Source organism: Andrographis paniculata, unplaced genomic scaffold, assembly GCF_009805555.1.
Source record: "Andrographis paniculata isolate CXL003 unplaced genomic scaffold, ASM980555v1 Contig76END, whole genome shotgun sequence".
Lineage (NCBI taxonomy): Eukaryota > Viridiplantae > Streptophyta > Magnoliopsida > Lamiales > Acanthaceae > Andrographis > Andrographis paniculata.
In genome coordinates, this window is record NW_026137613.1 from 1861481 (window position 1) to 1889463 (window position 27983).

The 27983-nt window shown below is 39.6% G+C and overlaps 2 protein-coding genes and 2 long non-coding RNA genes across 5 annotated transcripts; 2 read left to right on the forward strand and 2 right to left on the reverse strand.

Annotated features, from left to right (window-relative positions):
• Positions 1–1384: 1384 nt before the first annotated feature.
• LOC127266463 (peter Pan-like protein) lies at positions 1385–27358 on the reverse strand. Its single transcript, XM_051296727.1, has 8 exons — positions 27275–27358; positions 3881–4017; positions 3578–3757; positions 3136–3366; positions 2889–2981; positions 2628–2815; positions 1995–2188; positions 1385–1583 (listed from the first exon to the last, which is right to left on the reverse strand). Exons 2-8 carry the CDS (start codon positions 3896–3898, stop codon positions 1450–1452), a joined length of 1038 nt encoding a protein of 345 aa, XP_051152684.1. The 5' UTR covers positions 3899–4017; positions 27275–27358; the 3' UTR covers positions 1385–1449.
• Positions 9152–9814, forward strand: LOC127266467 (uncharacterized). The gene is made up of 3 exons (XR_007842149.1): positions 9152–9271; positions 9304–9423; positions 9632–9814. It is a non-coding gene; the product is annotated as an uncharacterized LOC127266467 (long non-coding RNA).
• LOC127266466 (uncharacterized) lies at positions 21356–22413 on the forward strand. Of its 2 annotated transcripts, none has more exons than XR_007842147.1 (3): positions 21356–21596; positions 21629–21740; positions 21805–22413. It is a non-coding gene; the product is annotated as an uncharacterized LOC127266466 (long non-coding RNA). The 2 variants fall into 2 exon arrangements; XR_007842148.1 differs by having other exon boundaries at positions 21677–21740.
• LOC127266464 (peter Pan-like protein) lies at positions 23781–27358 on the reverse strand. The gene is made up of 8 exons (XM_051296728.1): positions 27275–27358; positions 26335–26471; positions 26032–26211; positions 25593–25823; positions 25346–25438; positions 25085–25272; positions 24451–24644; positions 23781–24044 (listed from the first exon to the last, which is right to left on the reverse strand). The coding sequence occupies exons 2-8, from the start codon at positions 26350–26352 to the stop codon at positions 23911–23913; spliced, it is 1038 nt and encodes a 345-aa protein (XP_051152685.1). The 5' UTR covers positions 26353–26471; positions 27275–27358; the 3' UTR covers positions 23781–23910.
• Positions 27359–27983: the final 625 nt, after the last annotated feature.

A 27983-nucleotide genomic window follows, 5' to 3' on the forward strand; every position in this document is an offset into this window, starting at 1 on the left:
TATATACTTTTTCCGGTGCAAGGTTGTCGTTTACTTTTTGCACGTAAATTTTTTAATATTAGTATTATAATGGTTTGTAATGAAAAGACGAAAATACCCCTATTAGTATTGTGTAATATAAAAATAATGTTATTTGTGTAATATAGTGTGTAGTTGGAAGGGTATTTATTATATTAGGTAGGTAGTAACAATTACTAAATTAGGAAATGATAACCTTGTTTTGGGACGGACGAAAATGAAAAATGGTAACCTTTCAATGAGACGGAGGGAGTATATATAAAAATAGTTATTGTATAATACAAGTAACTATAGGTTTAAAACTAAAATAAATAATAAAAAAACTTAATTAAGATTAAAAAAAATTATAAATTATAAATTTTAAAATGCAATTAAAATACATAATTATTTTCTAAAAAATAAAAAAATAAATTATGTGGAATAAAAATAATAAAAATACGAATGTAAAACATTGAGAGATATAAATGGAAATTTCTTTTTATATATGAACTTTTTTATTTTTAGTCAAATTGAAATTATTATGTTGCTACCATGATACAAAAATGGATCTATATATACTTACAAATAAAAATTTGAACCAACTCAGCCAATACAACTCATTCTTCATTGTCATCACTAATTAACTAAATCTTAACTTTACCAAATAAAAATAAAAAAAACTTACCAATATTACTAGGAAATTAAATGGGGGCAAAACAAATCTGTTGAATTATCATAACTTTTTTTTTTTTTTTTGAAAAAATTATTTTTGGTCCTCGTATAACCAAATTCATCAATTTTGATTCCAATATAAAAATCTTATCAATTTTGGTCTCAATATAACAAAAATCATTATTTTTGGTCCAAATATAAATTATTTAATATACAGGAAGGCTTGCAACAGGTTGAACTGTTGTCTGTTGCAACTTTACGAAGAATTTACACAATCTTGCAAGTCCACGTTAGCATTTTTCGTCAATTTGTTGACGGGTGAGACCAAAAAAAATAAGGTTTGATTATACTAAGACAAAGAATGATGATCTTTGTTATATTGACTAAAATTGATAAAAATATTTATATTGAGACAAAAAATGATGAATTTTAGTTATATTGAAACAAAAAATGATAAATTTTGATTATATTGAACCAAATTGATAGAATTTTTATATTGAGACCAAAAATTAATAAATTTTAATTATATTGGGACAAAAAATAATTTGCTTCCCAGCCCAAGTTTTTTCAGCTTCTATATACGAATAATTAAATTATATGATTAATTAATAACCTACGATGGGCAGCCCTACTTTTCTCAGAGACTATCATAAGCCCCATTATGCCATTTTAATTTAAAATAATAGGAATCAGATAATATAGAGTCATCGGTTACAATGCATGGCAGCGCAAGCTAACAACAATTCCCTTTATAACACACTAATCTTAATCTTCTCACACCTATTCATCATTATCTTCATCGCTGCCTTCGCTACCATCACTTAGTTCCTCGTCTTGATCTGTTTCTTCACGACCATCACCTCCTTCTTCGTCGTTCTCGTCCGATTTCTTGTTCTTGCTCGGTGCATTATTTCCTAAATTAAAATAAGATGAAAGTGCGTGAAATGGAGTTCATTTAATGCAAATACATCCGTAAAAATGAGATGAATAACTGAGACATAATGTGTGATGCACAATTAAACTGAAAATGAAACCGGATTGGGTGGGAAACTTGGTAAGCTATAACACCAAGGGAACCATCTAGGCTTCTAGTAACATTTTCATTTATAACGAGGGCACGAATAAACACACAGGGGCATTTTTAATTGTTTGCTAAATGGAATTGGGTCGGGTGAGATTATTTACAACACACACCAAGTATAATAATATTGCTAGTAGCAGATTTTTATACTTGACTTGTCATCCAAACATGCATCCACAGAAAACAGGAACTAGTCTTTCAAAAAATTGAATTTTAACTAAGCCAAAGCAAAAACTGTATTTACCGAATGCATCGAATATGATTCCTCCACAGCACAATCCTTCCTCAACTTTTACCAACTGAAGTGTCATTCTAGGTCCAACTTCTTGAAGTTTGACAGCACTCTTACTTGATGCCTTATTAACTCTTCCAAGATCCATTGGTAGACTTACAGTTGCTGCTTCGTCGTCCACTTCACTTTCTGATCCATAACCAGCCCTAAAATATGAAATTATGGAAGCCACCAAAACATTAGGAACATAATGGAACATACCGATAGGAATGATAAGAAGCATTAGACTCATAAGATACTAAGGCCCGAAAGACTTGCCAACTACATCTACCTTACTTATGATAGCCTAAGAAGAGAATTACATGCTAGCAATACAAGCTCATGACTAATAACCTCAACATCTACTTGATTGCATATCGTAACCCCATAAACAATTTTACATTTTAGTTCATTGGAAACAGGAGAGGATGGAGGTTAATCAAGAAATACACCCGTTGTAATACAGGCTTCCAATATAATGTCTCATAGATAAAAGATATCAGAACAAAATGAAAAACTATAGCTCCCATGACCCAGTGATTCTTATGCTAAATATTCAAGTGCATGCAAGTGTGATGTAAAGAGCTCAGGGCTTAGAGAGAGTACTTTGTTAAATAATCACTGACATCCTGAAGAGTTCTCAAATCAGGGGCCAGATGGCTCTGTACAAATTTTCTTATTCGTCGTGACACCCCAACCGGTTGTAATCTGATTGAATAGTGCCGGAAATCTATATGTTTGGTGTCTTTGTTGTAATTTAGCAGCACAATTCTTTGGCATGAAGAAAGCTTGACCTGAAACAAGTCCAACAATATGATGCGGTCCACTAGGCATGCAAAGCTCCTGACGCTAGGTTTCAAGACTTACAGTGTTTATATCAATGGCAGGAAACATGTTCTGAAACATTATAGTTGTAAGCCTAAGATGCTGCTCCCCAGTCCCGAAACCAGAAAGGACAATCTACAAATTAACTCACAAACTTCAGCATTCATATTTAGTGTAATAATTAAAGTGGCTAAAACAACGCATTAAACAGAATAGTTGCAGCAGCTAAAGCCAATCCAAACATTTGTAAAACACTCAGAATTTGAAGAAGGCATAAACCAGCCATTACCAAAGGCGGGTTATCAAAAAGATCTTTATGACTTCTCGGACGCAATTGAGACTTGACAACATCAGCAACCAACGAATACTCAAGAATTTTGAAGGTTAGAGTTGGGCCCTGTGGTGTTCTACCAACCCTCAAGTACGGCGCAGAATCAGTTTTCGATAAAATCAGGAAGTGTGTAACACCCATTGGGCCTGCCACGTTCAAAAAATCTTTGAGATTGTTCCTCTTTTTTTCCTACAAATAAAAGCAGATTCAGGCATTGGGAAAGGTTAATGCACAATCTAAATCTAAGTAGATGCGTCAACTGAGGACTGGTAAACAATCCAAATTTATAGTAAGTTTTTAATATCAATTGAATCATGTGGAGAGCAATACAGTCCAGAGAAACAAACAATTAAAAGAAGAAGAAGAAGGAGGAGAAAGAAAGCACGCGACAAATACTCACCTTGAGGTTGAGAGCCGTGAATGGAAGCATCAATTTTCTTAAATCCATCTGCAATTTTCGAAGAACGTCGGGTGACTTTCCCCGAGAAAACACAAAACTCTTCGGGATCTTGTCCCCGGTTACATGGTCTACGATCGGTTGTTTCTTTATAGTCGGTTTAACAAACGGTTTCATCTTCTTCTGCATCAACAAACAATTCAGAAAACAGCAAACCGAAAAAACGAATCCCATTCCTCAACTTGCGACAGACAAAATACAAAACAATGAGAAAACATGCGCTCTCGTTAACAACTTCACACTTACATTCCGAAAGCGAGGCATCTTCCTATAGAAGAACTACAATTCCGTAGCTTGAAATCTCAATCTAATCGAAGCTCCTGAGAAATCAACAGCAGACGCCCTCGCAGTAGGAAACGACGACAGAGCAGAGCCTAGGGTTTCTGTTATTGAAACAATAAGTTCAAAATAATTCGGCGGCCATACTCCTCTTAGATTTACGCTTCTTAAACCATATTTTGGGCTCCAGACAGGCCCAATACCAAAGCAATTGGGCCAAATTGATCCAATCCAATAAAAATAACATTAGAGCTTTAAATTGAATTTTGTACTGTTTTATTGTAATTAATAATCATTTATGGTGAAAATATGGTTGGTGCTATTAAATATTTAATATTCGCATTCCCAATGCGTAAAGCTTAATCTAAATTAATTGTTCTATAAATTAACAGAAGCTTCACCCGATCTTGAGGAGGAAATTTCCTCTACTTCATCGGGTGGTTGGACTGGTTCGGGTTGGACTGGTTCGGGACCAACAATAGGAACCTCATCAACTTGCTGAACAAGCGGGTCGGGTAAAGCCACGACCTGGTCGGGGTCGGGCACTACCACATCTTCAATAGGAGCCTGGTCGGGGAGGACAACAAGTTGGTCGGGCATCACCGCAACGATATCCGACGTTGGGGGAGGAGGTACCCTGCCCATCGATTCGCCTGGTCGGTGTGCCTACAATAAAAGGTTCGAAGTTGTTGTTTAAAATTAATATATTTTGTTTTGTTGGTCTCTAAGGAATGTCAGAAACTATCTTTCACCTCTGATTGTCAGTGGGTCGGTTGTGTGGTAATCGGGACTATGGCCAGTCGATCGGTGGTCCGGACCATAGATGATTGTTCTATGATCGGGACGGCTGTCGATCGGGATGAAGATAAATTGATGGGAACTTGTGGTTCGGGCGATTGTTGGTGGGTCGGTTGAGACGTGGTAGGGCCAGTGGTCAGGAGCATTGAAGGATCTTCTGAAATAGACATATTAGAGTTACAAACGGGCAGCATGAAAATAACATAAGGAAAGGAACAAAAACTTACCAAATTGTTGCCTTAGATACTTTGGCATCCCGCTAGTATCTATTGGCAGAGAAGCCAGATATTCCTCGATGGCCTGCCTCTATCGATAGCAGGAGTGGCCTTTGCTTTTTGTCTTTTTGCTCCCGACCCACCTGCCGTAGGGGCTGGCCTTTTCCTTCCTTTGACTGCCAGTCGGGCGGAGCCAAGAGCCAGAGCTGGGGGTGGAGCAAGTCTCCCGACCAATTGGTCAGTCGAAGGGGCAAGTAAAGACCAGGTGGTCGACCACCAGGAAGGGAAATCTTCGGTTGTCGAAGATTTTGGGCAGAACGGGAGATATGAATTCGAGGTGATGTAGGTGGTGAGTTGAGAAATATAGGTCGGGATGAGTTCGGGAATCACCAGACCCTCGGGGCTTTGAAATATGAGGTGAGGACTGGCTAATGGCCCTGGTATGCCCTGGCAGCAACCAAATTGCCTCGACAAAAATTGAGGTTGGTAATTGTAAGTGAAAAGTGTTCTACGATTCTTCTTATCCGACCTTCTGCTAGAAAACAAAGATCGGGGTTTTATTGCGGCGTCCCAGGAAAAAATAAAGGTCGGGTGAGGGAGAGGATCTGGCCGAGTTAAAGGATAGGTAGGGTCGGGATAAAGGAAGAAAAGATCGGTCGAATATTGTATTAAGGTTGTATATACAAAAAAACGGGAATTGTTCCGATCTTCGGTCAAAATTTGGGTTATTATAGAGTCGGAGGATTTTAGACAGGAAGAGTTCGGGGTTAATCTGGCTAAGGCATAGCCAATAGACCTATAAGGGTTAGGAGAAATTGGGAGGCGACCAAAAAATGCAGAGGCGACCACAGTTCCAGGGGAAATTGTTATTTTGGAAATGAAGGACAGGATAGACTTTTCAGACGCTAAAAAATAAAATTTAAGGTGTTACGTACAAAAATAATAATAATAATAAAAATAATGGTAGCAGGGTCTTGAACGAAGGTAGGACCTGAAGTCGGGCAGAAAAGTAGAAACATTTGCGCTCAGGTCGGGAAGTCCTCAAGACGGAAAGTGGTCAGGTCGGGAAGTCCTCAGGTCGGGACGTCCTCAAGACGGAAAGTGGTCAGGACGGGAAGTCCTCAGGTAGGGAGGTCGTCAAGACGAAAAGTGATCAGGTCGGGAAGTCTGCAGGTCTGAATGTCAGCAGGTAGGACATACAGGTTTGATGGTCAGCAGGTCGGATAAAGAAGGTCGGCTGGTCTAGCAATTGGTCTCTGGAATGGTCGGTCGGGCAAGTTGAGTTCGGGAACTGATGGAAGCATCTGGCGCGACGGTGCAAGGCACGTGTCAATAAAGGAGGAATTAGAGATTCCTAATCTCATGCGCTAAATAATCAAATTTAAGGATATTTTCCATATCTTTGAATTTTACTTTTTGTCTGTCGAAAAAATACATCAACACTTTATTTTCAGATTTTACTTTTTATTGTTGAAAAATTGCATCAACACCAATAAAAAATAAAATAGAGGAGAATGTAGATGAAATGTTTGAGATAAGAAGGGTGACCCTGCATCTCTTTATGAGGTTTTGAAATGTAAAAAATAACAAGGATATTTCAACTTTGATAATTGTTACGCACAAAAAATAATAATAATAATAAAAATAATGATAGCAGGGTCTTGAACGAAGGTAGGACCCGAAGTCGGGCAGAAAAGTAGAAAAATTTGCGCTCAGGTCGGGATGTCCTCAGGTCGGGAGGTCCTCAAGACGGAAAGTGGCCAGGTCGGGAGGTCCTCAAGACGGAAAGTGGTCAGGACGGGAAGTCCTTAGGTCGGGAACTCCTCAGGTAGGGAGGTCCTCAAGACGGAAAGTGGTCAGGACGGGAAGTCCTTAGGTCGGGAAGTCCTCAGGTAGGGAGGTCCTCAAGACGGAAAGTGGTCAGGTCGGGAAGTCCTCAGGTCGGGATTTCCTCAAGACGGAAAGTTGTCAGGTCGGGACGTCCTCAAGACGGAAAGTGGTCAGGACGGGAAGTCCTCAGGTCGGGAAGTCCTCAAGACGGAAAGTGGTCAGGTCCGGAAATCCTCAGGTCGGGACGTCATCTGGTCGGGAAGTCCTCAAGACGGAAAGTGGTCAGGTCGGGAAGTCCTCAAGACGGAAAGTGGTCAGGTCCCGAAGTCCTCAAGACGGGAAGTGGTCAGGTCGGGACGTCCTCAAGACGGGAAATGGTCAGGACGGAAGTCCTTAGGTCGGGAAGTCCTCAAGACGGAAAGTTATTATTTATATGTATTTTGATTTCAATAAATATTTACTTTATGATTAAAATGAATCAAAGTAACCCAGTTTAAGTATATTTTGTAATATTTTTATAGTATACTTAGTTTATATAATTTTGGTTACATTGTTATTATTTATACGTAAAATATTGTCTATCTTTATTGGTAAGTTTAATAAATATATAATGTATATAGTATTTGGTTCCTCTAATACCTAATAATGTAACTTTTGTTTTTATTATATTGGACAAATAAATTTTGTATCATATTTTATGAATAAATTAATCGAATTTTATTAAATATTCTTTATTTAAATAATATAGGGACAAAATAGTAAAATTATTATATTTTCTCTTTCCTCCGCTGTTTAACCAAACACAAGAATAGTATTTTCCCTCGTCTCGCCTCCATTTCCTTCTATGAACCAAACGCGCACTATTACAATTTTAATAGTATTATTTCCCCTCACTTCTCCTCCCATCCCTTCCATTAAAATCCCTCCACTCCCCTTCCCTCATTTGAACTAAACAAACGGGTTTTATAGTAAATTAAGAAATAATAGTATTTTATTGATTATTAAAAGTATGTAAGAGATTTTAACATGTTTGCTTTTGACTGTATAAAGTAATTGTATGTGTAATGCTATGTTTGTAATTTAGATAAAAGTTACGGGTATTTTGGTATTAGTGTATAATTATTTTTACTAAAAATAAAAATATGTACTTTTGAGTGGAACATATGAAAATAGTAAAAATGATATTTAAATTATGAAGGATAAAATATTAATTTTTGTATAAATTAAAAACATAATTACATATATATATATATATAAAGTACAGACGTGTTTAGGACAAAAATGTCAAGATTTCGTAGAAATTATCAATAAAATAATACTACATTTGTTCGGCTCTAAGGGTCTCATTTACTTTTTTTGTGTTGCTCTTTAAATATTAATTATTATATCAAAACATAGTACAAATTAAGAAGAAATTGCAAAAATACTTTCATTAGTGTCTTATAATACTAATAGAATGACATTTGTACAAAATAAAAATTATATAAATATAAGAATATTTTTAATGTTAAGTACAATTACGCAAAAGGTAAATGTGACATTTAGAGATAGACGGGAGGAGCGGTATTATTTCTCAATCAATATAAAAACTCAAATGCATACTTTCGTATATGGGATGATGGGAGTATAATTTTTATATATTGGTGGTTGATAAATTATTAGTTTTATTCAAATAAGACTATTTAAGATGTTTTATTTTTTTTTATTTGTATAAAATTTGCATAATTAAGTGCATATTTATAACAAAATATTTTATGCATTTATACTAAAATACAATGATATATTATGCAATTTAGTATTTATTTTATTAGCATACAAACATTAAAAAATGCAGAAGAACAAAGCATTAACAGTATATATTCTTTTACTCAAAACAAATCTAACATATTTTTTTTTAAAAAAATAAATTAATATAGTACATATTGTTATTATTTTTATATTATTTGCATAATTTCTTATATCCCATATTAAAAAAAAAAAAAGAAAAATTTAAACCAAAATACAAAACAAATACACGACGCTTAAATTTTACAAGTTTAGTTATGCATTTTAAACTTTTAATCATAAGGTTGATTGGAAATTGGTCAATAAATAATACTCTCTTTTATCTCATTTTAATTGTTTGGTTTTCTATAAATACGTGAATTTAGGCAATGGTATAATTAACAAATAATTAAAAATATATATTCCCTCCGTCCCGGTGCAAGATTGTCGTTTACTTTTTGTATGTAAATTTGTTAATATTAGTATTATAATGGTTTGTAATGAAAAAGACGAAAATACTCCTATTAATATTGTATAATATAAAAGTAATGTCATTTGTGTAATATAATGTAAGTTGAAAGGATATATTTATTATATTAGGTAGTGTTACGTACGAAATTTAGAATTAGGTTAAAAGCCCAAGGTAAAAAGAAGAATGGGCCTGGCAATAGGGTTGATTGAACTGGCTGAAGGACACCGTGAGGAAATCAAGGAAAATAAATTTATTTATTTATTTCTAAGGAAAATACAGGTCGGAAGGTTTTCAAGTCGGTAGGTCCTCAGGACGGAAAGACCTCAGGACGGAAGGTTCTTAGGTCGGTAGGTCCTCAGGACGGAAAGACCTCAGGACGGAAGGTTCTTAGGTCGGTAGGTCCTCAGGACGGAAAGACCTCAGGTCGGAAGGTCTTCAGGTCGGGAGGCCCTCAAGATGAAAAGACCTCAAGTCGGAAGGTCTTCAGGTCGGAAGGTCCGCAAGACGGAAAGACCTCAAGTCGGAAGGTCTTCAGGTCGGGAGGTCCGCAAGACGGAAAGACCTCAAGTCGGAAGGTCTTCAGGTCGGGAGGTCCGCAAGATAGAAAGACCTCAAGTCGGAAGGTCTTCAGGTCGGGAGGTCCGCAAGACGGAAAGACCTCAAGTCGGAAGGTCTTCAGGTCGGGAGGTCCGCAAGACGGAAAGACGATGAGTCGGAAGGTTTTCAAGTCGGGAGGTCCTCGAGACGGAAAGTCGTCGAGATGGGATATCCGCAGGTCGGGTAAACTGTAGGTCGGATAGAAGGAGGAGTCGGACAAACGCGGAGGCCTTTGATAAAAGACAGGGGGCGGTTGATATGGAGGTCGGCCCAAGTGGGGTCGGACGAAGGACGAAGTCGGGCCAAAAGAGCGGAAGGTCTGTGGTCGGCTCAAGGAGTGAAATATAGGGAATTTTGGTCTGCTGGGGACACGTGTCAGCATGAGAAAGGTTGGAAGACGGTTGAGAAGGAGACATTGAAACCGTTCGGGTGACGGTTTTCAGTACGGTTTCCCAGGGAATATTTAAGGATTTGGATCATCATTTGGCAAGGCATCTTCAATCAACTTCAACAAAGCAAAGTCAGATTTGGGGATCACCACTTTAAATTTCAGTCTTTTATTTTCCAGTTTATTTTCTGTACCATACAGTGTTTAGAGATTCCTAATCTCAGACACTAATTAATCAAGTTTAAGGATATTTTCTATATCTTTGAATTTTACTTTATTTTTGTTGAAAAATTACATCAACAAATTGGCGACCACAGTGGGAGCAAGACAAAATTGCTCATTCCAATTCCGGCGATAATTTCATACGTCTTAGATCCGGCCGAATCATCGGAAGGGTTATGGCAGGTTCACAACCGCAATCATCTTCGACACCGGTGGGAGAATCCGTTCCACCACCCATTGTGCCAAATGCCGGGGAAATCCCACAACCACCAACTGATTGGTGGTCTTATGTTCAACAAATGAACAACCAGCATACCTTGGTTATGCAGAATATGTTGCGTGAGCAACAAACGAACATGTTGCGTGAGCAACAGAGTCAGTTGCAGAACATGATAGATCAAGCACTGTCAAGGGTTAGTCTTCAACCCACTCAAACGCCACCAGGAGTGTCACCGTCCAGACCACAGGCAAATTTCGCAGGGCCATCATTCGTGGATAGTACATTCCCAAGTGCCACAAATCCCAACCGAATGGATAGGGGAAAATCTCCTTTGACTTTTCCCAACAATGTTCCACTGGGACCAAGGGTTACCAATCCGCAGCCGAGCAATACAAGGGAGGACAGGCCTGAAGGATATATACATGATCCTATTCATATTCCTGTGCAGGATCCGTTCCAAGTTCCTGATCATCAACGCTTTCATGTAGATCCTGACGAGATTGCACATATATTAAGGGATCAGTATGGATTAACTCCTCAGATGGCTAACCGCCCTGCATATCAGAGACCTTTCCCAGAAAGGATCATTAATGAACACCCTCTCCCAAGGAATTTTCGACCACCCGACTTTCATGCATTCTCAGGGGAGGACGGATCTTCCACCATAGAACATGTTGGTCGGTTCACAGCACAATTAGGAGAAGTTGGCAATAACCCTTTTTATAAGTTACAGCTGTTTGGTTTATCTCTTACTAGAACGGCGTTTTCGTGGTTTGTAAGTTTGCCTCCAGGACAAATTCAGACATGGGAAGGACTGGAGATGGCATTTCACGCGAGATTCTTTAATCCTTTACCAGTTGTTTCTTTGACTGATTTACTTGAATTGAGACAGTATCCAGAAGAAACTGCTTCACAGTTTATAGAAAGGGTGCGATTGATGAAGGGACGATGTCCTACGGTAATCAGTGAGAAAGAGATGACCAATTTAGTGGTCCGGAATATGCATAATCGTTTAAGAAAGGCACTCACTGCCCTGGATGTTGAGGATTTGGCAAGTCTTGCATCCAAGGCAGGACGTCTAGAGTCTTTGTTCAGAGAGGAAGATCAGCATAACAGGCGTAATAGAGGCCAACATATGGCGAGTATGGGAACAGAAACATGCGACTTTGATTTTAATCAGTCAGAAGAGATGGCAGCCGAAATCCTTTCTGGAAAACCGTATGTATGTCCTAAATTGAAGCCAGTACCAGGATCTGAAGGAAAGGAGCAACCGACCTTTGATAGTTCGAAAGCTGATGAAATCTTTGATATCCTACTGACTGATGGGCAGATCCGTATTCCAAAGGGCCAAAGACTTGCCACTAAAGAAGAAATCAAAGGGAGACCATATTGTAAGTGGCATAATTCTTTCACACACACTACAAGTCAGTGTACTCATTTTAGGAAGGAAATTCAAAAGGCCATCAAGACAGGTCGGCTCAAATACATCACTCTAGGTGTAGACCAGCAACCGTTTCCGAATGTAACAACGGCAATGGTTGACATCCAACCAAGTTCGGAAACAAGGAAAAGTTCGGCCAACGATGGACAAAAAGGGGAACGAAACCAGCCAAGCCCCGAAACAAAAAAAGGAAGTCGGCCAAACAGCAGCCGACCGGAAGAACGACTCAAAATTTGTGAGAAGCCAGTTGCTGAAAAGTGGGACCATCCAGATGGTTCTTTTAATGTGGAGGTGAAAGAAAAGGTTTTGATACGTGATCACCCGACCAGAAAAACAGGGTCGGTCGGGAGCAATTGGGCTCGAAATAAAAAGCCTTTACCAGTTGATATAGACCCTCGTTTCCCGGGTATGAATCGTACACAGATTCGCAATGCCAAACGCAGGTATGCTGCAAAGTATGGGAAAAGAGGTCCTTCAGCAAAACAACTAACCGACGAACAAAAAGCAGCCGACCACTTGGCAGGAGATCAGTCCATTCGGATCTTTACAGAACAAACGACCAACGAGCAGGGAGTAACCATTCAGTCTCCAGTTGGTCGGTCCAGTCGGGTCTGGTCAGGAAAGCAACCGAATGACGGATTAGGCGCTTCCGACCATACCAAAAGAAGTTCATCGGGACTGGGGAAAGGTAAAGGTGTGGCAGATGAAATAATTAAAGGTTTTAGATGCCAACATTGTGAACGAATCAACATCAATCCATCTCTTGAAGATTTCCGTATAGAATCTTTGACGCTTCAACCTCAGAACAAGACGAAGGAAGAAGTTCTAACTACAGAGGAAAGTTCGAGATCTGTTAAATCTCGTCTGGGACCAAGAATCCCTTGTCGAATGACAGAGATTAATCAGATGAGAGATGAACCGATATGGGCGAGTCTGGTAGATGATACTATGGACGAACCATTATGGGCATTCTTGGCAGATGATGAATTAGAGGAAACAGAGTGGGCAAAGACTTCAGATTCTGAGCCTCAGCCGGAGCCACCTTCGATTGTGTTTCCTCCTATTCCAGAGGGTGCGATCTCCCATTTGAAACCTCTGTATGTTAATGCTCACATTTGTGGGAAACCAATCACAAAGGTTTTCGTGGATAATGGAGCAGTCTTTAATGTTATGCCATTGAAGACTCTTAAGAAGCTAGGGAAAGGAATTCATGATCTGTCTCCTGTGGAATTCGAAATGACAAGTTTTACAGGGCAGCCGACTAAGCCTGAAGGGATGATGGTTGCCACCATTGAAGTCGGACCAAAGAAGATTTCCACTGTTTTCTTTATTGTGGACGCAGATACTACATACTCTCTCTTGCTGGGAAGAGACTGGATTCATGCCTCTCAATGTGTGCCTTCAACCCTGCACCAACAATTAATGTTCTGGGAAGGAAATCAGGTCTTCAAAATGGAAGCGAATGACAACCCATTCGATGTATCAGAACAAGTTGAAGAGTCAGTGTTTTATTCCAGTCATTTGGCTCCGATGTCTCAGTTGTATATGGCCAGGGAATACCCACTCAAGGGTTATAAAGTCACTGGCCAGAACTCAATGTTCTATTAAGAGAACACCTTTATTGTATGGCTCATGATAAAGCCACACCCATTTCCATATAATTTGTTTGTCATGGATGATACAAGCTTTGAAGTATGTAGTTCTCTTATTAATAAGTTCTATTTAAAGCAGTTATTACATAAAGTAGAAAATAATAAAGAGATTCTGGATGTTCACCTCCAAGAAGATGAACAATTTCGTTGGCCCGACTTATTAGAAAAAACAGAACCAACAGCTTCATCACAAGACCCGTTATTGGAGTTTAATTTAGGAACCGAATTGGTTCCAAAAGTGATCAGGTTAAGTGGTTATTTGTCTAAAGAGCAACAAACAATGATGCTTGAAGTTATTAGAAACAACATTGATTGTTTAGCGTGGGATTATTCAGAGATGCCTGGTTTGACAAGAAGTCTAATAGAGCATCGATTGCCCATCAAAGAAGGTTGTAAACCTTACAAACAACCTCCAAGGCGAATGAGTCCAGATCTGATGCCTCAAATCAAGGAAGAAATCCAAAAACTTCTCAAAGTGGGTTTCATTCAACCTTGCCGTTATGCGGAGTGGCTGGCTAATATTGTGCCAGTGGTCAAGAAAAATGGTAAGATAAGGATATGCATCGACTTCAGGGATTTGAATCTAGCTACCCCTAAGGACGAATATGTGATGCCTATGGCCGACATGCTGATAGATGCAGCAGCAGGGCATAAAATCCTTAGTTTGATGGATGGTTATGCAGGTTATAACCAAATATTCTTGGCAGAAGAAGACATTCCTAAGACAGCATTCAGATGCCCAGGGGCTTTGGGTATTTATGAATGGACAGTCATGCCATTCGGGTTAAAGAATGCGGGGGCAACTTACCAAAGAGCCATGAATTCAAATCTTTCATGATTTAATTGGCAGATCTATGGAAGTGTATATTGATGATGTTATAGTTAAATCTGCCAGTTTTGACGAACATTTGAGAGATCTTGAAGAGGCATTTGAAAGAATGAAGAAGTACAAGTTGAAGATGAATCCAACCAAATGTGCTTTTGGAATATCAGCCGGGAGCTTTCTAGGATTCTTAGTTCATGAGAGAGGAATTGAAATTGATGCCAATAAGGCTAAAGCCATTCTTGATAGTCGGCCACCCAGGACGATTAAAGAAATCCAAAGTCTTTTGGGTAAGGTGAATTATTTGAGGCGTTTCATTTCTAATGCTGCTGGCAAGGTCAGACCCATCACTAAATTGTTGAACGCTGGAAAAAATGCTTTCGAATGGGGTCCCGATCAACAGATGGCTTTAGATGCTATCAAGCAGGCATTGGTTCACCCTCCAGTCTTGATGCCTCCTAAACAAGGTCGGCCACTCAAACTTTATTTGGCAAATACATATGAAGTGGTTAGTTGTTTATTGGCGCAGGATGGTGATGACGGGAAGGAAAGGGCAATTTACTATCTCAGTAAAACCCTTACAGGACCAGAACTGAATTACACTATGCCAGAAAAAATGTGTTATTCATTGGTCTTCGCTTGCACTAAACTCGAGCATTATTTGCTGCCCAGAAGAGTTGAGGTCATATCAAAGGTGGATCTCATCAAATTGATTTTACAGAGACCTACTATGAAGGGCAGACTCATGAAATGGGCCATCAAATTGGCTCCTTTCGATCTTCAACATTCCCCGCTGAGGGCAATTAAGGGACAAGCAGTAGCCGACTTCTTGGCAGAATTCTCACAAGTCGGGTATTCTCTTTGTGATAGTGTCCGACCATTTAGTTGTTCATCATATCTGGATAATCTACAGGTCGGATGTGTGCCTTATATAAGTACCAGAACATGGTTGATGTTCTTTGATGGTTCTACCTCTGGAAACAAGTCAGGGGCAGGAGTCTTTTTGCAAGGACCTGATGGTCAAAAGATCAACTTACAATTACGATTGGAAGCTATGACCCATAATTCGGCAGAATATGAGGCTTTAATTTTGGGTCTGGAGGCTTTAATAGCCAGGAAGGTCCAGTCTGTAATCATAAGAGGGGATTCTCAACTAGTAATCAACCAGGTAAACAACCAATATGTTTGCAATTACCCTCATCTTCGCAGATACAGGGACATTGTGGGTCGGTTACTGACGAAAATCTCAGAAGTAATAATTGAGTTCATTCCGAGGAAAGAAAACCAACGTGCCGATGAGTTGGCTCAAAGGGCCTGTAAAGGAATTCTGGAGGATATGTGGTCGGAGGTCAAGTCGGGCATAGAAGAAAAGACAGACCCAATATGTGACCGAATGGTCGGGCAAGAGACGGTCGGTCAGGAGTCCGACTGCGAAGTTACGGTCGGGCAAGAGGATATTGGACAGGAGCCCGATTGTGAAGTTATGATCGGGCAGGAGAGTGTCGGACAGGAGCCCGACTGCGAGGCTGTCGGGCAGGAGACGGTCGGTCAGGAGCCCGATTGCGAAGTTATTATCGGACAGAAGTCTGATGGTGAAACAGTGCCCGATTGGAGAACAGAGCTTATCCTGTATTTACAGAATCCAGGTGCGAGTGTTTCAATTGCGACACGATTGAAGGCTTTACGTTTTCAATTGATAAATGGAATTTTGTACAAGAGATCATTTGAAGGTTTACTTTTGAAATGCTTGGGATCTAAAGAAGCTCTAGAAGTGATGACAGAAGTACATGGTGGGATATGTGGAGCTCATCGAGCAGGTCTGAATATGAGATGGGCCATTCATCGTTTGGGGTTTTTCTGGCCAAAGATTTTTGAAGATTGCATACAATTTGCCAAGGGCTGCCAGGAATGTCAAAGACATGGAAACTTAAACCATTTGCCAGTAACCGAATTGCAATTTTTGGCAAAACCATGGCCTTTTAAATCATGGGCTATGGATATTATTGGTAAAATACATCCTGCTTCATCGAAACATCATTGTTTCATTTTGGTCGCGACTGACTACTTTACCAAATGGGTAGAAGCAGTTGCTTTGAAAAATGTGGATCAGAAAGAAGTGATAGACTTCGTTTTGAACCAAATTATTTACAGATATGGTATTCCTCAGTCTATAACAACCAACCAAGGCTTGGTCTTTACAGGGGAAAAGTTCTCTAATTTCTTGGCAGAATTCGGTGTTCGGTTACATCATTCTTCACCTTATTATCCCCAAGCCAATGGACAGGCGGAAGCAGCAAATAAGATTATCATTGGGATTATAAAGAAGATGATTGAAGGGAACCCAAGAAAGTTGGATTTGTTATTGTCTCAGGCTTTATGGGCACATAGAAATACCAGAAATACGGCCACAGGGTTCTCACCTTACCAACTTACGTTTGGCCAAGATGCTGTTTTACCAGCCGAAATTCGAGTATCATCTGGCTGAACAGAATTTACTGATAGTGATCTTACAAAGGAATACCAACAACTTATGTTGCAGCAGTTAGAAGATTTGGATGTTAACCGTCTCCATGCAATAGATCGAAGTGTGAAACAGAGTGAAATCAGAGCAAGGAGTTACGGAAAGAAAGTTCTTCACAGGACATTCCAAAAAGGAGACCTAGTCTGGAAGACTATTCTTCCTACATATAAGAAAACTGATCAATTGGGAAAGTGGTCACCGAATTGGGAAGGACCATACATTGTTCAAAAAGATATTGGAAATGGCGCGTTCATTATTGTAAATCATGAAGGTAGAAGAGTACATGATTGTATCAATGCTAAATATCTGAAGAGGTATTATCCTGCCTTTTCAGATAACAAGACTGCCTGAAACAAAATATTATTCAGAACCCATTTGTGGGGTTCGAACCTACGGAAAGGTTCATTTCTGTTAGTCATCGTGTAGTTGTGGGAAATTTTCTGCCTCTGAATCAGACTTTTCATCCCAGTGAGTGGATATTAGCTCTGGTTCTTCTTCAATAAGATCTTCCAAATCTGGTCGGTACCTTTCCCATTGGCTTTGCATTTCATCTAAATCTTGATGGGTACGTGCTTGCATGTCTGTTATGGCTTGATGTTCACGATCAACAATGGTCCGTAATCTTGAGAAGACTTTTCGTTGGTTGGAAAAGATATTATCCCAACCAAGATCTGGAAGTATAGTTGCTGCGTGATTTTCTATCATTTCCATGTGGTGATGGAGATCAGGAATGCGGCTAAGGATGTCACGAAGAGGTTCATACCCCTCAATGACTTTTTCCATCAGGCGGATGACGCGATGAATGGTTCTTCTTCCTCGTTGGGAGAATCGGAATTTGAAGTCTAGTTGCTTGAGTATATGTAACAAGTCTTCTGCATGGCCTCCAATAGGGTGATTACCCACAAAGAAGGGTTGAAGAACACCCTGCCAATTGTTTGATGGAACATAAGGTCGGTCATTCGCCATGTTTGTTAATACTTTAAGTGTTGTGATTTTCAAAATATGCCTTGGAAAGTGTTTCTTAAAATGTGAGAAACAATGTTCTTTTAAAGAAGGAGTTTGTTTCTATTCCTACAAAGTTGGAAATTGAAAGGTGATCCTTGTTTTGTGAGACGAAAGAAAAAATGGATTACTAAGTCAATTGTTGTTACAAAGGGGGAAGTATTACAACAGTGCCCCTAGGGCAGTTTTTATATGGGTCCATTTGATTTCATCCCTGGATAGCCTTCTGGTATTGGCAGCCGTCTGATATCTTATGATGAATTGGGATCGGGCTTGGGTTTTCAGCTCTTGATCCAATTCAGCTTCATTCTTGGTGTACTGCTCAATCAGACGCTGCTCATTGATAATTTGCTTATCCAGGGTAGACTGTTCTTTCCTCAGCTCCCGCAATTCTGCCTCCTTTTTCTGAATAGCTTCATCAACTTGAGCTTTCGTGTTAAGGAGACCACCCAGCCTTCCAGTAGTCTGCTGGAGGGATTCTCGGGTCTTAGCCAAAGAATTCTCCAGCGCTGTTTGATCGAAGTCGGGCTGGGGGGTTTCGGCTGACAGGAGTCCAATGACTAATACTTCAGTCTTGAGCTCTGTAAGTCTTTCCATCAGCCGATGCAGAATGGGGACGGCTGGCGATTCCGTTGGAGTGTAAAAAAGAAGGCCACCAACCGTCTGAATGAGTTTGTCCAACAAATCGGATCTCAATTCTGATAGGGGACGGTTAATGGCCTCAGTGAATATGGTTCGGGCCTCCGCCGGAACCGGAACAGTCGATAGGACAGCTAAGTCCGAAGGCCCCTGCAAGTCCTACAATGTCGATAAGTATTCCAAGGAAGGTGCCAATTTATTCAGATCAGATATGTGTTACCTCTGGGCGGACTGCTGTCAGTGAAGGGGGCAGCAATGAGGTCGGCCGAGTAGGGCAGACAGCTGGTATAATAGCAGCCGACTCGTCGGCTGCTGCGAATGGTCGCTGAGGTGCCGACTTGGGTCCCTATGGAAAGTAGTATATAGAACAGTTAGTGTTTTCTGAAGGAAACATTGTAGCATGGATTGGTTTAATCTTACCAAGTTCACAGAAGTCTCCGAATCGGATGAAGAAACTTCTTCTATTTCTGGAGGTTGGGCTGCCATAGGTGGTTCTTCTGCCTGCCCCTCGATTGCTGGTGGGAGCGCCGCTGCTGGCTGGACGGCTGCAGGGTGGACGGCTGCATCTAGAGCCACTGCAGCTGAGGCATTTTCAGTCTCCAGCACGGCTGCACCCGATTGGACGGTTTCGGGATCAGCAGCTTCCGGGACGTCGTATGGAGGGTCAGCTTCGGCAAGGGCAGCTGGTGTTTCCTTCGACATGGATGAGTCTGATGCTATGTATGGCGGTCGACCCATCTGGGAAGTAGTTCCCTCGCTGTCAGAAGAGACCCCTGCTGCTGATGGGATGGGTGAAGGTGTCTGTGGAAAAATCATGAAGATGTTTGTTGTTAAATATATTAAGGTTGATCATTCGAATCCTAAGTCTTGCTGATAAAGGAACTTACTGGTTCTATAGGCACTGCTGGTAAAGATTGTCTCCTGGTCGGGGGCCTGGCCCGACCACTCCTCGGTACGGGAGGAAGAGTTTGCCTCCGCGTCGGGTCCTCCGCCCGACTGCTCAGTGGCAAATTGGTCTGGACCAAAGGCCCGATTGAATGATCGGTTGGGGCTGGCGTCGGTTGCATGGTCGATGTCACCAAGGTCGGTTCTGGGGAATGAAATGAGTAAATTCAAAGTTACGATATAGTGAATTGGTTCACGGTGTTAAGAAACATTACCAATTCGGGGTCGGGTCCTTGCTGACGTCCTATTTATTCCAAGGTCTGCTAGTGTTTGCTGGTCGGTCTCCGAGGTCGGGGGTGTTTGCAGCTGGGAAGTTTTTCTTTTGCGCGTGGGACCACCAGATCCGATTCCCGGGGCGGTTGTTTGTTGTTGGGTGCTAGTATGTCTCGCCGCCCCTAGAACCAATCCTTGGGGGGGAAGGAGTATGTTCAGCAACCGACCCTCATCAGGGGATATCAGGGACCATACAACCGACCACCATTCATTGAAAGTATCTACGATCTCAGGGTTGGAGCGGAAAGGAATATAAGAATTGGAAATTATATACGTGGTGAGCTGGGAGATATAAGAAGGGATTGAATTAGGAAGGACTCGTCGGTCGGGACTTTGAAAAATTATTTGGGGACACGCGACGGGTCCAGGGATACCTTGGCAACAGCCGAACTGGCGCGCCATGAATTGAGGTTCATAGTTGAAAGTGTAAAAAGTTTTCTGCCCTTTTTTATCAAGTTTCTTGCTACTAAAAAGAGACCTGGGTTTGAGGGCGACGTCCCAGGCGAAAGGATAGGTGGGATGAGGACAAGGCTCAGGAGTCGGAAGCGGGTTTGGTACTGGAAAGGGCCAAAAATGGTCGGGAGCATAACCCGCATACTTTTTATACATAGAAAATCGAGAGTTACTGCGGGTATCTGTTAAAATGGCGGTTATTATGGGATCGGAAGATTGGAGTTTATTGCGTCCTGAGCAGAGTCGGTTGAGGACTAATCCTAAGTGTTTTTCAGATGTTGGCATAGGGGGCGGAGATCCTAAGTTAAACGCGTTGGGGAAGTAAAGACGGAACCAAAGTTCTAAAAACCAAAAAGGACCCGACGCGGCAGTGTCTAATTTCCTATTATCGTTATCTGTTAAACGAAGGCTAACCCTGGTCGAGGTGAGAAGGAAGAACACTTTTGGAAGGGGAAACAATGACGTACCTACAAAGCCAGAACAGGATAAAGGCAGTATGCTCCCGGTCGGTTACAGGAGTCCCTGGAGCCCCTTGCTGGTCGGTTGCGAACTTTGTCCAACCCCATTCCTTCACACCTTGTAAAGACCATCCCGGATGGTCTTCTGATGGCTCCTGCCCATCTAGGGCTCCCATTACAGGGTCTTCACCCACGACTGGGAGATGTGCGATCATGGCCACGTCCATAAGAGTTGGGCCAAAGGGGGCCGATGGCAAAAGGAAAGTCCCATTTTCCGCATTCCAGAAGGCGGACATGGCCAACAGCACCTTCTCATGCAGGTTGATAGGCATGGTGGACAGTAGTATTGCTTGGTCGATCTTTTGGGATCGCCATTGGGTCTGGAAGTGTTCTGCTACTCGTCGATACCAAGCACGATACAGATCTTTTGGGTCTGTGAGATGGGTCTTGATGCTGTCTCGGATGCGAACTGCTTGGTAGTTGGGATTGTTGATAGCCAAGGAGTTGCGAGATTCCAAAACTTCCCTCATCCGATTTGAATCTTCAGGAGTAGTGCAATATGGACGGATCGTCGGAGTTAGTACTTTCGAGGCTGAAAATGGACCTTCTGGAAGGGTTCCGTCGAAAGGAAGGGCAGGAATGTATTGATTCGCCATAGTTAGAATGTTTTGGGATTGTGATTCACACAGGCTTGTATTGCGAAGAAGGAAGTTAACCAAGAGTGTTGCAGTAACTGGTGTAGTTGCTAAGGAGGTAGTGCTTTATGAACTTCCAAACATTGATTGTTAAATGGCGTTTGAAAGTCCCTTGGCGGCGGGCAAGTTGTTACGTACGAAATTTAGAATTAGGTTAAAAGCCCAAGGTAAAAAGAAGAATGGGCCTGGCAATAGGGTTGATTGAACTGGCTGAAGGACACCGTGAGGAAATCAAGGAAAATAAATTTATTTATTTATTTCTAAGGAAAATACAGGTCGGAAGGTTTTCAAGTCGGTAGGTCCTCAGGACGGAAAGACCTCAGGACGGAAGGTTCTTAGGTCGGTAGGTCCTCAGGACGGAAAGACCTCAGGACGGAAGGTTCTTAGGTCGGTAGGTCCTCAGGACGGAAAGACCTCAGGTCGGAAGGTCTTCAGGTCGGGAGGCCCTCAAGATGGAAAGACCTCAAGTCGGAAGGTCTTCAGGTCGGAAGGTCCGCAAGACGGAAAGACCTCAAGTCGGAAGGTCTTCAGGTCGGGAGGTCCGCAAGACGGAAAGACCTCAAGTCGGAAGGTCTTCAGGTCGGGAGGTCCGCAAGATGGAAAGACCTCAAGTCGGAAGGTCTTCAGGTCGGGAGGTCCGCAAGACGGAAAGACCTCAAGTCGGAAGGTCTTCAGGTCGGGAGGTCCGCAAGACGGAAAGACGATGAGTCGGAAGGTTTTCAAGTCGGGAGGTCCTCGAGACGGAAAGTCGTCGAGATGGGATATCCGCAGGTCGGGTAAACTGTAGGTCGGATAGAAGGAGGAGTCGGACAAACGCGGAGGCCTTTGATCAAAGACAGGGGGCGGTTGATATGGAGGTCGGCCCAAGTGGGGTCGGGCGAAGAAGTAGGTCGGACGAAGGACGAAGTCGGGCCAAAAGAGCGGAAGGTCTGTGGTCGGCTCAAGGAGTGAAATATAGGGAATTTTGGTCTGCTGGGGACACGTGTCAGCATGAGAAAGGTTGGAAGACGGTTGAGAAGGAGACGTTGTAACCGTTCGGGTGACGGTTTTCAGTACGGTTTCCCAGGGAATATTTAAGGATTTGGATCATCATTTGGCAAGACATCTTCAATCAACTTCAACAAAGCAAAGTCAGATTTGGGGATCACCACTTTAAATTTCAGTCTTTTATTTTCCAGTTTATTTTCTGTACCATACAGTGTTTAGAGATTCCTAATCTCAGACACTAATTAATCAAGTTTAAGGATATTTTCTATATCTTTGAATTTTACTTTATTTTTGTTGAAAAATTACATCAACATGTAGGTAATACAATTACTAAATTAGGAAATAGTAACCTTGTTATGGGACGGATGAAAATGGAAAATGATAACCTTTCAATGGGACGGAGGGAATATATATAAAAATAGTTAATGTATAATACAAATAACTATAGGTTAAAATTAAAATAACTAATAAAAAAACTTAATTAAGATTTAACAAATTATAAATTATAAAATTTAAAATGCAATTATTATTTTCTAAAAAATGAAAAAATAAATTATATGGAATAAAAATAAATAAAAAATAGGAATGTAAAACGTTGAGAGAAGTATAAATGAGAATTTCTTAGTATATATGAACTTTTTTATTTTTAGTGAAATTGAAATTATTATGTTGCTACCATGACACAAAAATGGATCTATATATATACTTATAAAATAAAAATTTGAACCAACTCGCCAATACAACTCATTCTTCATTGTCATCACTAATCAACTAAATCTTAACTTACCAAATAAAAATAAAAACTTACCAAATATTACTAGGAAATTAAATGGGGGCAAAAAAAAAATCTGTAGAATTATCAATGACTTTTTTTTGGAAAAAAAATCATTTTTGGTCCTCGTATAACCAAAATTTATTAATTTTGATTCAAATATAAAAATCTTATTAATTTAGTCTCAATATAACCAAAACTCATCATTTTTGTCCAAATATAAATTTTTTTATCAATTTTAGTCTCAATAATCAAAACTTATCATTTTTAGTCATAATATAATCAAACCTTTTTTTTTTTTTTTGTCACACCGTCAACAAATCGGATACGAATATGCAAGAAGACTTGCAACAAGTTGAACTGTTGTCTGCTGCAAACTTTATGAAGAAATTGCACAATCTTACAAGTCCACGTCTAAGACAAAAAATAATGAATTTTGATTATATTGAAACTAAAATTGATAAAAAATTTATATTGAAACAAAAAATGATAAATTTTAGTTATATTGAGACAACAAATAATAATTTTGATTATATTAAAACCAAAATTGATAGAATTTTTATATTGAGACCAAAGTTAATGAATTTTGATTATATTATGACAAAAAATAATTTGCTTCCCGGCCCAAGTCTTTTCAGCTTCTATATATGAATAATTAATAACCTACGATGGACAGCCCTACGTTTGTCAGAGACTATCATAAGCCCAATTATGCCATTTTAAATTTAAAATAATAGGAGTCAGGAAAGATAGTCATCCGTTTACAATGCATGGCAAAGCAAGCTAACAACAATTACCTTTATAACACACTAATCTTAATCTTCTCACACCTATTCATCGTTATCTTCATCCCTGCCTTCGCTACCATCACTTAGTTCCTCGTCTTGATCTGTTTCTTCACGACCATCACCTCCTTCTTCGTCGTTCTCGTCCGATTTCTTGTTCTTGCTCGGTGCATTATTTCCTAAATTAAAATAAGATGAAAGTGCGTGAAATGGAGTTCATTTAATGCAAATACATCCGTAAAACTGAGATGAATAACTGAGACATAATGTGTGATGCAAACAATTAAACTGAAAACGAAACTGGATATGGGTGGGAAACTTGGTAAGCTATAACACCAAGGGAACCATCTAGGCTTCTAGTACATTTTCATTTATAACGAGGGCACGAATAAACACACAGGGGCATGTTTAATTGTTTGCTAAATAGAGTTGGGTCGGGTGAGATTATTTAGCTAACACAACAAGTACAATAATAATTGCTAGTAGCAGATTATACCTGTCATCCAAACATGCATCCACAGAAATCAGGAATTAGTCTTTCAAAAAATTGAATTTTAACTAAGCCAAAGCAAAAACTGTATTTACCGAATGCATCGAATATGATTCCTCCACAGCACAATCCTTCCTCAACTTTTACCAACTGAAGTGTCATTCTAGGTCCAACTTCTTGAAGTTTGACAGCACTCTTACTTGATGCCTTATTAACTCTTCCAAGATCCATTGGTAGACTTACAGTTGCTGCTTCGTCGTCCACTTCACTTTCTGATCCATAACCAGCCCTAAAATATGAAATTATGGAAGCCACCAAAACATTAGGAACATAATGGAACATACCGATAGGAATGATAAGAAGCATTAGACTCATGAGATACTAAGGCCCGAAAGACTTGCCAACTACATCTACCTTACTTATGATAGCCTAAGAAGAGAATTACATGCTAGCAATACAAGCTCATGACTAATAACCTCAACATCTACTTGATTGCATATCGTAACTCCATAAACAATTTTACATTTTAGTTCATTGGAAACAGGAGAGGATGGAGGTTAATCAAGAAATACACCGGTTGTAATACAGGCTTCCAATATAATGTCTCATGGATAAAAGATATCAGAACAAAATGAAAAACTATAGCTCCCATGACCCAGTGATTCTTATGCAAAATATTAAGGTGCATGCAAGTGTGAATGTAAAGAGCTCAGGGCCTAGAGAGAGTACTTTGTTAAATAATCACAGACATCCTGAAGAGTTCTCAAATCAGGGGCCAGATGGCTCTGTACAAATTTTCTTATTCGTCGTGACACCCCAACCGGTTGTAATCTGATTGAATAGTGCCGGAAATCTATATGTTTGGTGTCTTTGTTGTAATTTAGCAGCACAATTCTTTGGCATGAAGAAAGCTTGACCTGAAACAAGTCCAACAATATGATGCGGTCCACTAGGCATGCAAAGCTCCTGACGCTAGGTTTCAAGACTTACAGTGTTTATATCAATGGCAGGAAACATGTTCTGAAACATTATAGTTGTAAGCCTAAGATGCTGCTCCCCAGTCCCGAAACCAGAAAGGACAATCTACAAATTAACTCACAAACTTCAGCATTCATATTTAGTGTAATAATTAAAGTGGCTAAAACAACGCATTAAACAGAATAGTTGCAGCAGCTAAAGCCAATCCAAACATTTGTAAAACACTCAGAATTTGAAGAAGGCATAAACCAACCATTACCAAAGGCGGGTTATCAAAAAGATCTTTATGACTTCTCGGACGCAATTGAGACTTGACAACATCAGCAACCAACGAATACTCAAGAATTTTGAAGGTTAGAGTTGGGCCCTGTGGTGTTCTACCAACCCTCAAGTACGGCGCAGAATCAGTTTTCGATAAAATCAGGAAGTGTGTAACACCCATTGGGCTTGCCACGTTCAAAAAATCTTTGAGATTGTTCCTCTTTTTTTCCTACAAATAAAAGCAAATTCAGGCATTGGGAAAGGTTAATGCACAATCTAAATCTAAGTAGATGCGTCAACTGAGGACTGGTAAACAATCCAAATTTATAGTAAGTTCTTAATATCAATTGAATCATGTGGAGAGCAATACAGTCCAGAGAAACAAACAATTAAAAGAAGAAGAAGGAGGAGAAAGAAAGCACGCGACAAATACTCACCTTGAGGTTGAGAGCCGTGAATGGAAGCATCAATTTTCTTAAATCCATCTGCAATTTTCGAAGAACGTCGGGTAACTTTCCCCGAGAAAACACAAAACTCTTCGGGATCTTGTCCCCGGTTACATGGTCTACGGTCGGTTGTTTCTTTATAGTCGGTTTAACAAACGGTTTCCTCTTTTTCTGCATCAACAAACAATTCAGAAAACAGCAAACCGAAAAAACGAATCCCATTACTCAACTTGCAACAGACAAAATACAAAACAATGAGAAAACATGCACTCTCGTTAACAACTTCACACTTACATTCCGAAAGCGAGGCATCTTCCTATAGAAGAACTACAATTCCGTAGCTTGAAATCTCAATCTAATCGAAGCTCCTGAGAAATCAACAGCAGACGCCCTCGCAGTAGGAAACGACGACAGAGCAGAGCCTAGGGTTTCTGTTATTGAAACAATAAGTTCAAAATAATTCGCTGGCCATACTCCTCTTAGATTTACGCTTCTTAAACCATATTTTGGGCTCCAGACAGGCCCAATACCAAATCAATTGGGCCAAATTGATCCAATCCAATAAAAATAACATTAGAGCTTTAAATTGAATTTTGTAAAAGTGTTTTATTGTAATTAATAATCATTTATGGTGAAAATATAGTTGGTGCAATTAAATATTTAATATTCGCATTCCCAATGCGTAAAGCTTAATCTAAATTAATTGTTCTATAAATTAAATAATGCTGCCAGCGTCCTAGATAATTGAGCGTGTTAGATTAATAAGTAATTAAGAAATATATTAAAAAAAATAATTATTATATGGTAAAAATAATTATAAATTAAAATTAAAATAATTAAATAATTTAATTAAAATTTAAAAAGTTATAAAATATAAAATTTTATATATAATTAAAATATATAATTATATTTTAAAAAAGAAAAGACAAGTTATTTGGTTAATAGTCAATTAAGTAGTTATTAATGAACCCCTTTTTGGTAAGGTTGTGAATTAGAGGGTGTACTTGGTTAAGAGTCAATTTTAACAAACACTGAAAATCAATATATTTGTTAACATAGAACCTATAATATGTTAATGATACACTTGACTACTTGACTACTGCATAGTGAAGAGATCAATTGGAAATTCCATGATACATATGGAATTTAGAACTAGGACAAGTAGAAACTCTGCAAGAAGATTAAAAAAAAAATATATATATATATATGTATAAGTAAAAGGAACAGAACTTACAGGGGTATCTTCTTCCATTGGCGGACTGCAATAAGAAAAATTATCATCAAAACTGTTCCAAGTAGAACCAACTCAAGAGCCCTACAAGGCAGATAAGTGGGAAAGTAATTTTAGAATTTAAAATTTGAATATTCATAAACAAAGTACAAAAGATGCTTCTAGATTTGATAAGCAACAAATGTCAATCACACAGCATTGGCAACAAGTCACATAGTATACCCAACTCATCCTCACCAGTGCATGTTTTACCCAACAAATGATGACAGTTTTTCAAACTTCAGGATCTTTAGAATAAATGCTTGTTTACACATAAAAGAGAATAAACATTTTGTTCAGTAAGATTTAAGCCCTGAGGGCGCGGCGCAGCCGAGTTCCATTATCCTGTATCAACTGAAGTAAGTTGCTTCTGGATTTCCGTTTGTATAATCCTTCGCACCCTAAGTCGCACGGACACATTACACTCACGAATCACCGTTCAAAATCTTAACAAAATTAGCAGCAGCATTTACCTAGATATGATGATTAATAAAAGCACTTAACCACTCTTGCATATACTTCAATTCCACCCGGATAACCAAAGATGATACATGCTGGCACCGTAAAGTATTGAAAAAATAAAAGATTTAAGAAAATAACCAAATAATTATTAAAGACGTTAAGCCATTGAGCAACTGAGTTGACACACCAAAATCCAACAAACACATTTAAA

Bases quoted from the DNA above. Each gene is read 5' to 3' on its own strand.
- LOC127266463 (XM_051296727.1), bottom strand. The intron at 2,189-2,627 runs GTACTCTCTCTA...TTCATATTTTAG, and splicing joins GTCAGTGATTATTTAACAAA to GGCTGGTTATGGATCAGAAA. The intron at 1,584-1,994 runs GTAAATACAGTT...ATTTTAATTTAG, and splicing joins AATCATATTCGATGCATTCG to GAAATAATGCACCGAGCAAG.
- LOC127266464 (XM_051296728.1), bottom strand. The intron at 25,824-26,031 runs GTGAGTATTTGT...TTTTATTTGTAG, and splicing joins TCACGGCTCTCAACCTCAAG to GAAAAAAAGAGGAACAATCT. The intron at 24,645-25,084 runs GTACTCTCTCTA...TTCATATTTTAG, and splicing joins GTCTGTGATTATTTAACAAA to GGCTGGTTATGGATCAGAAA.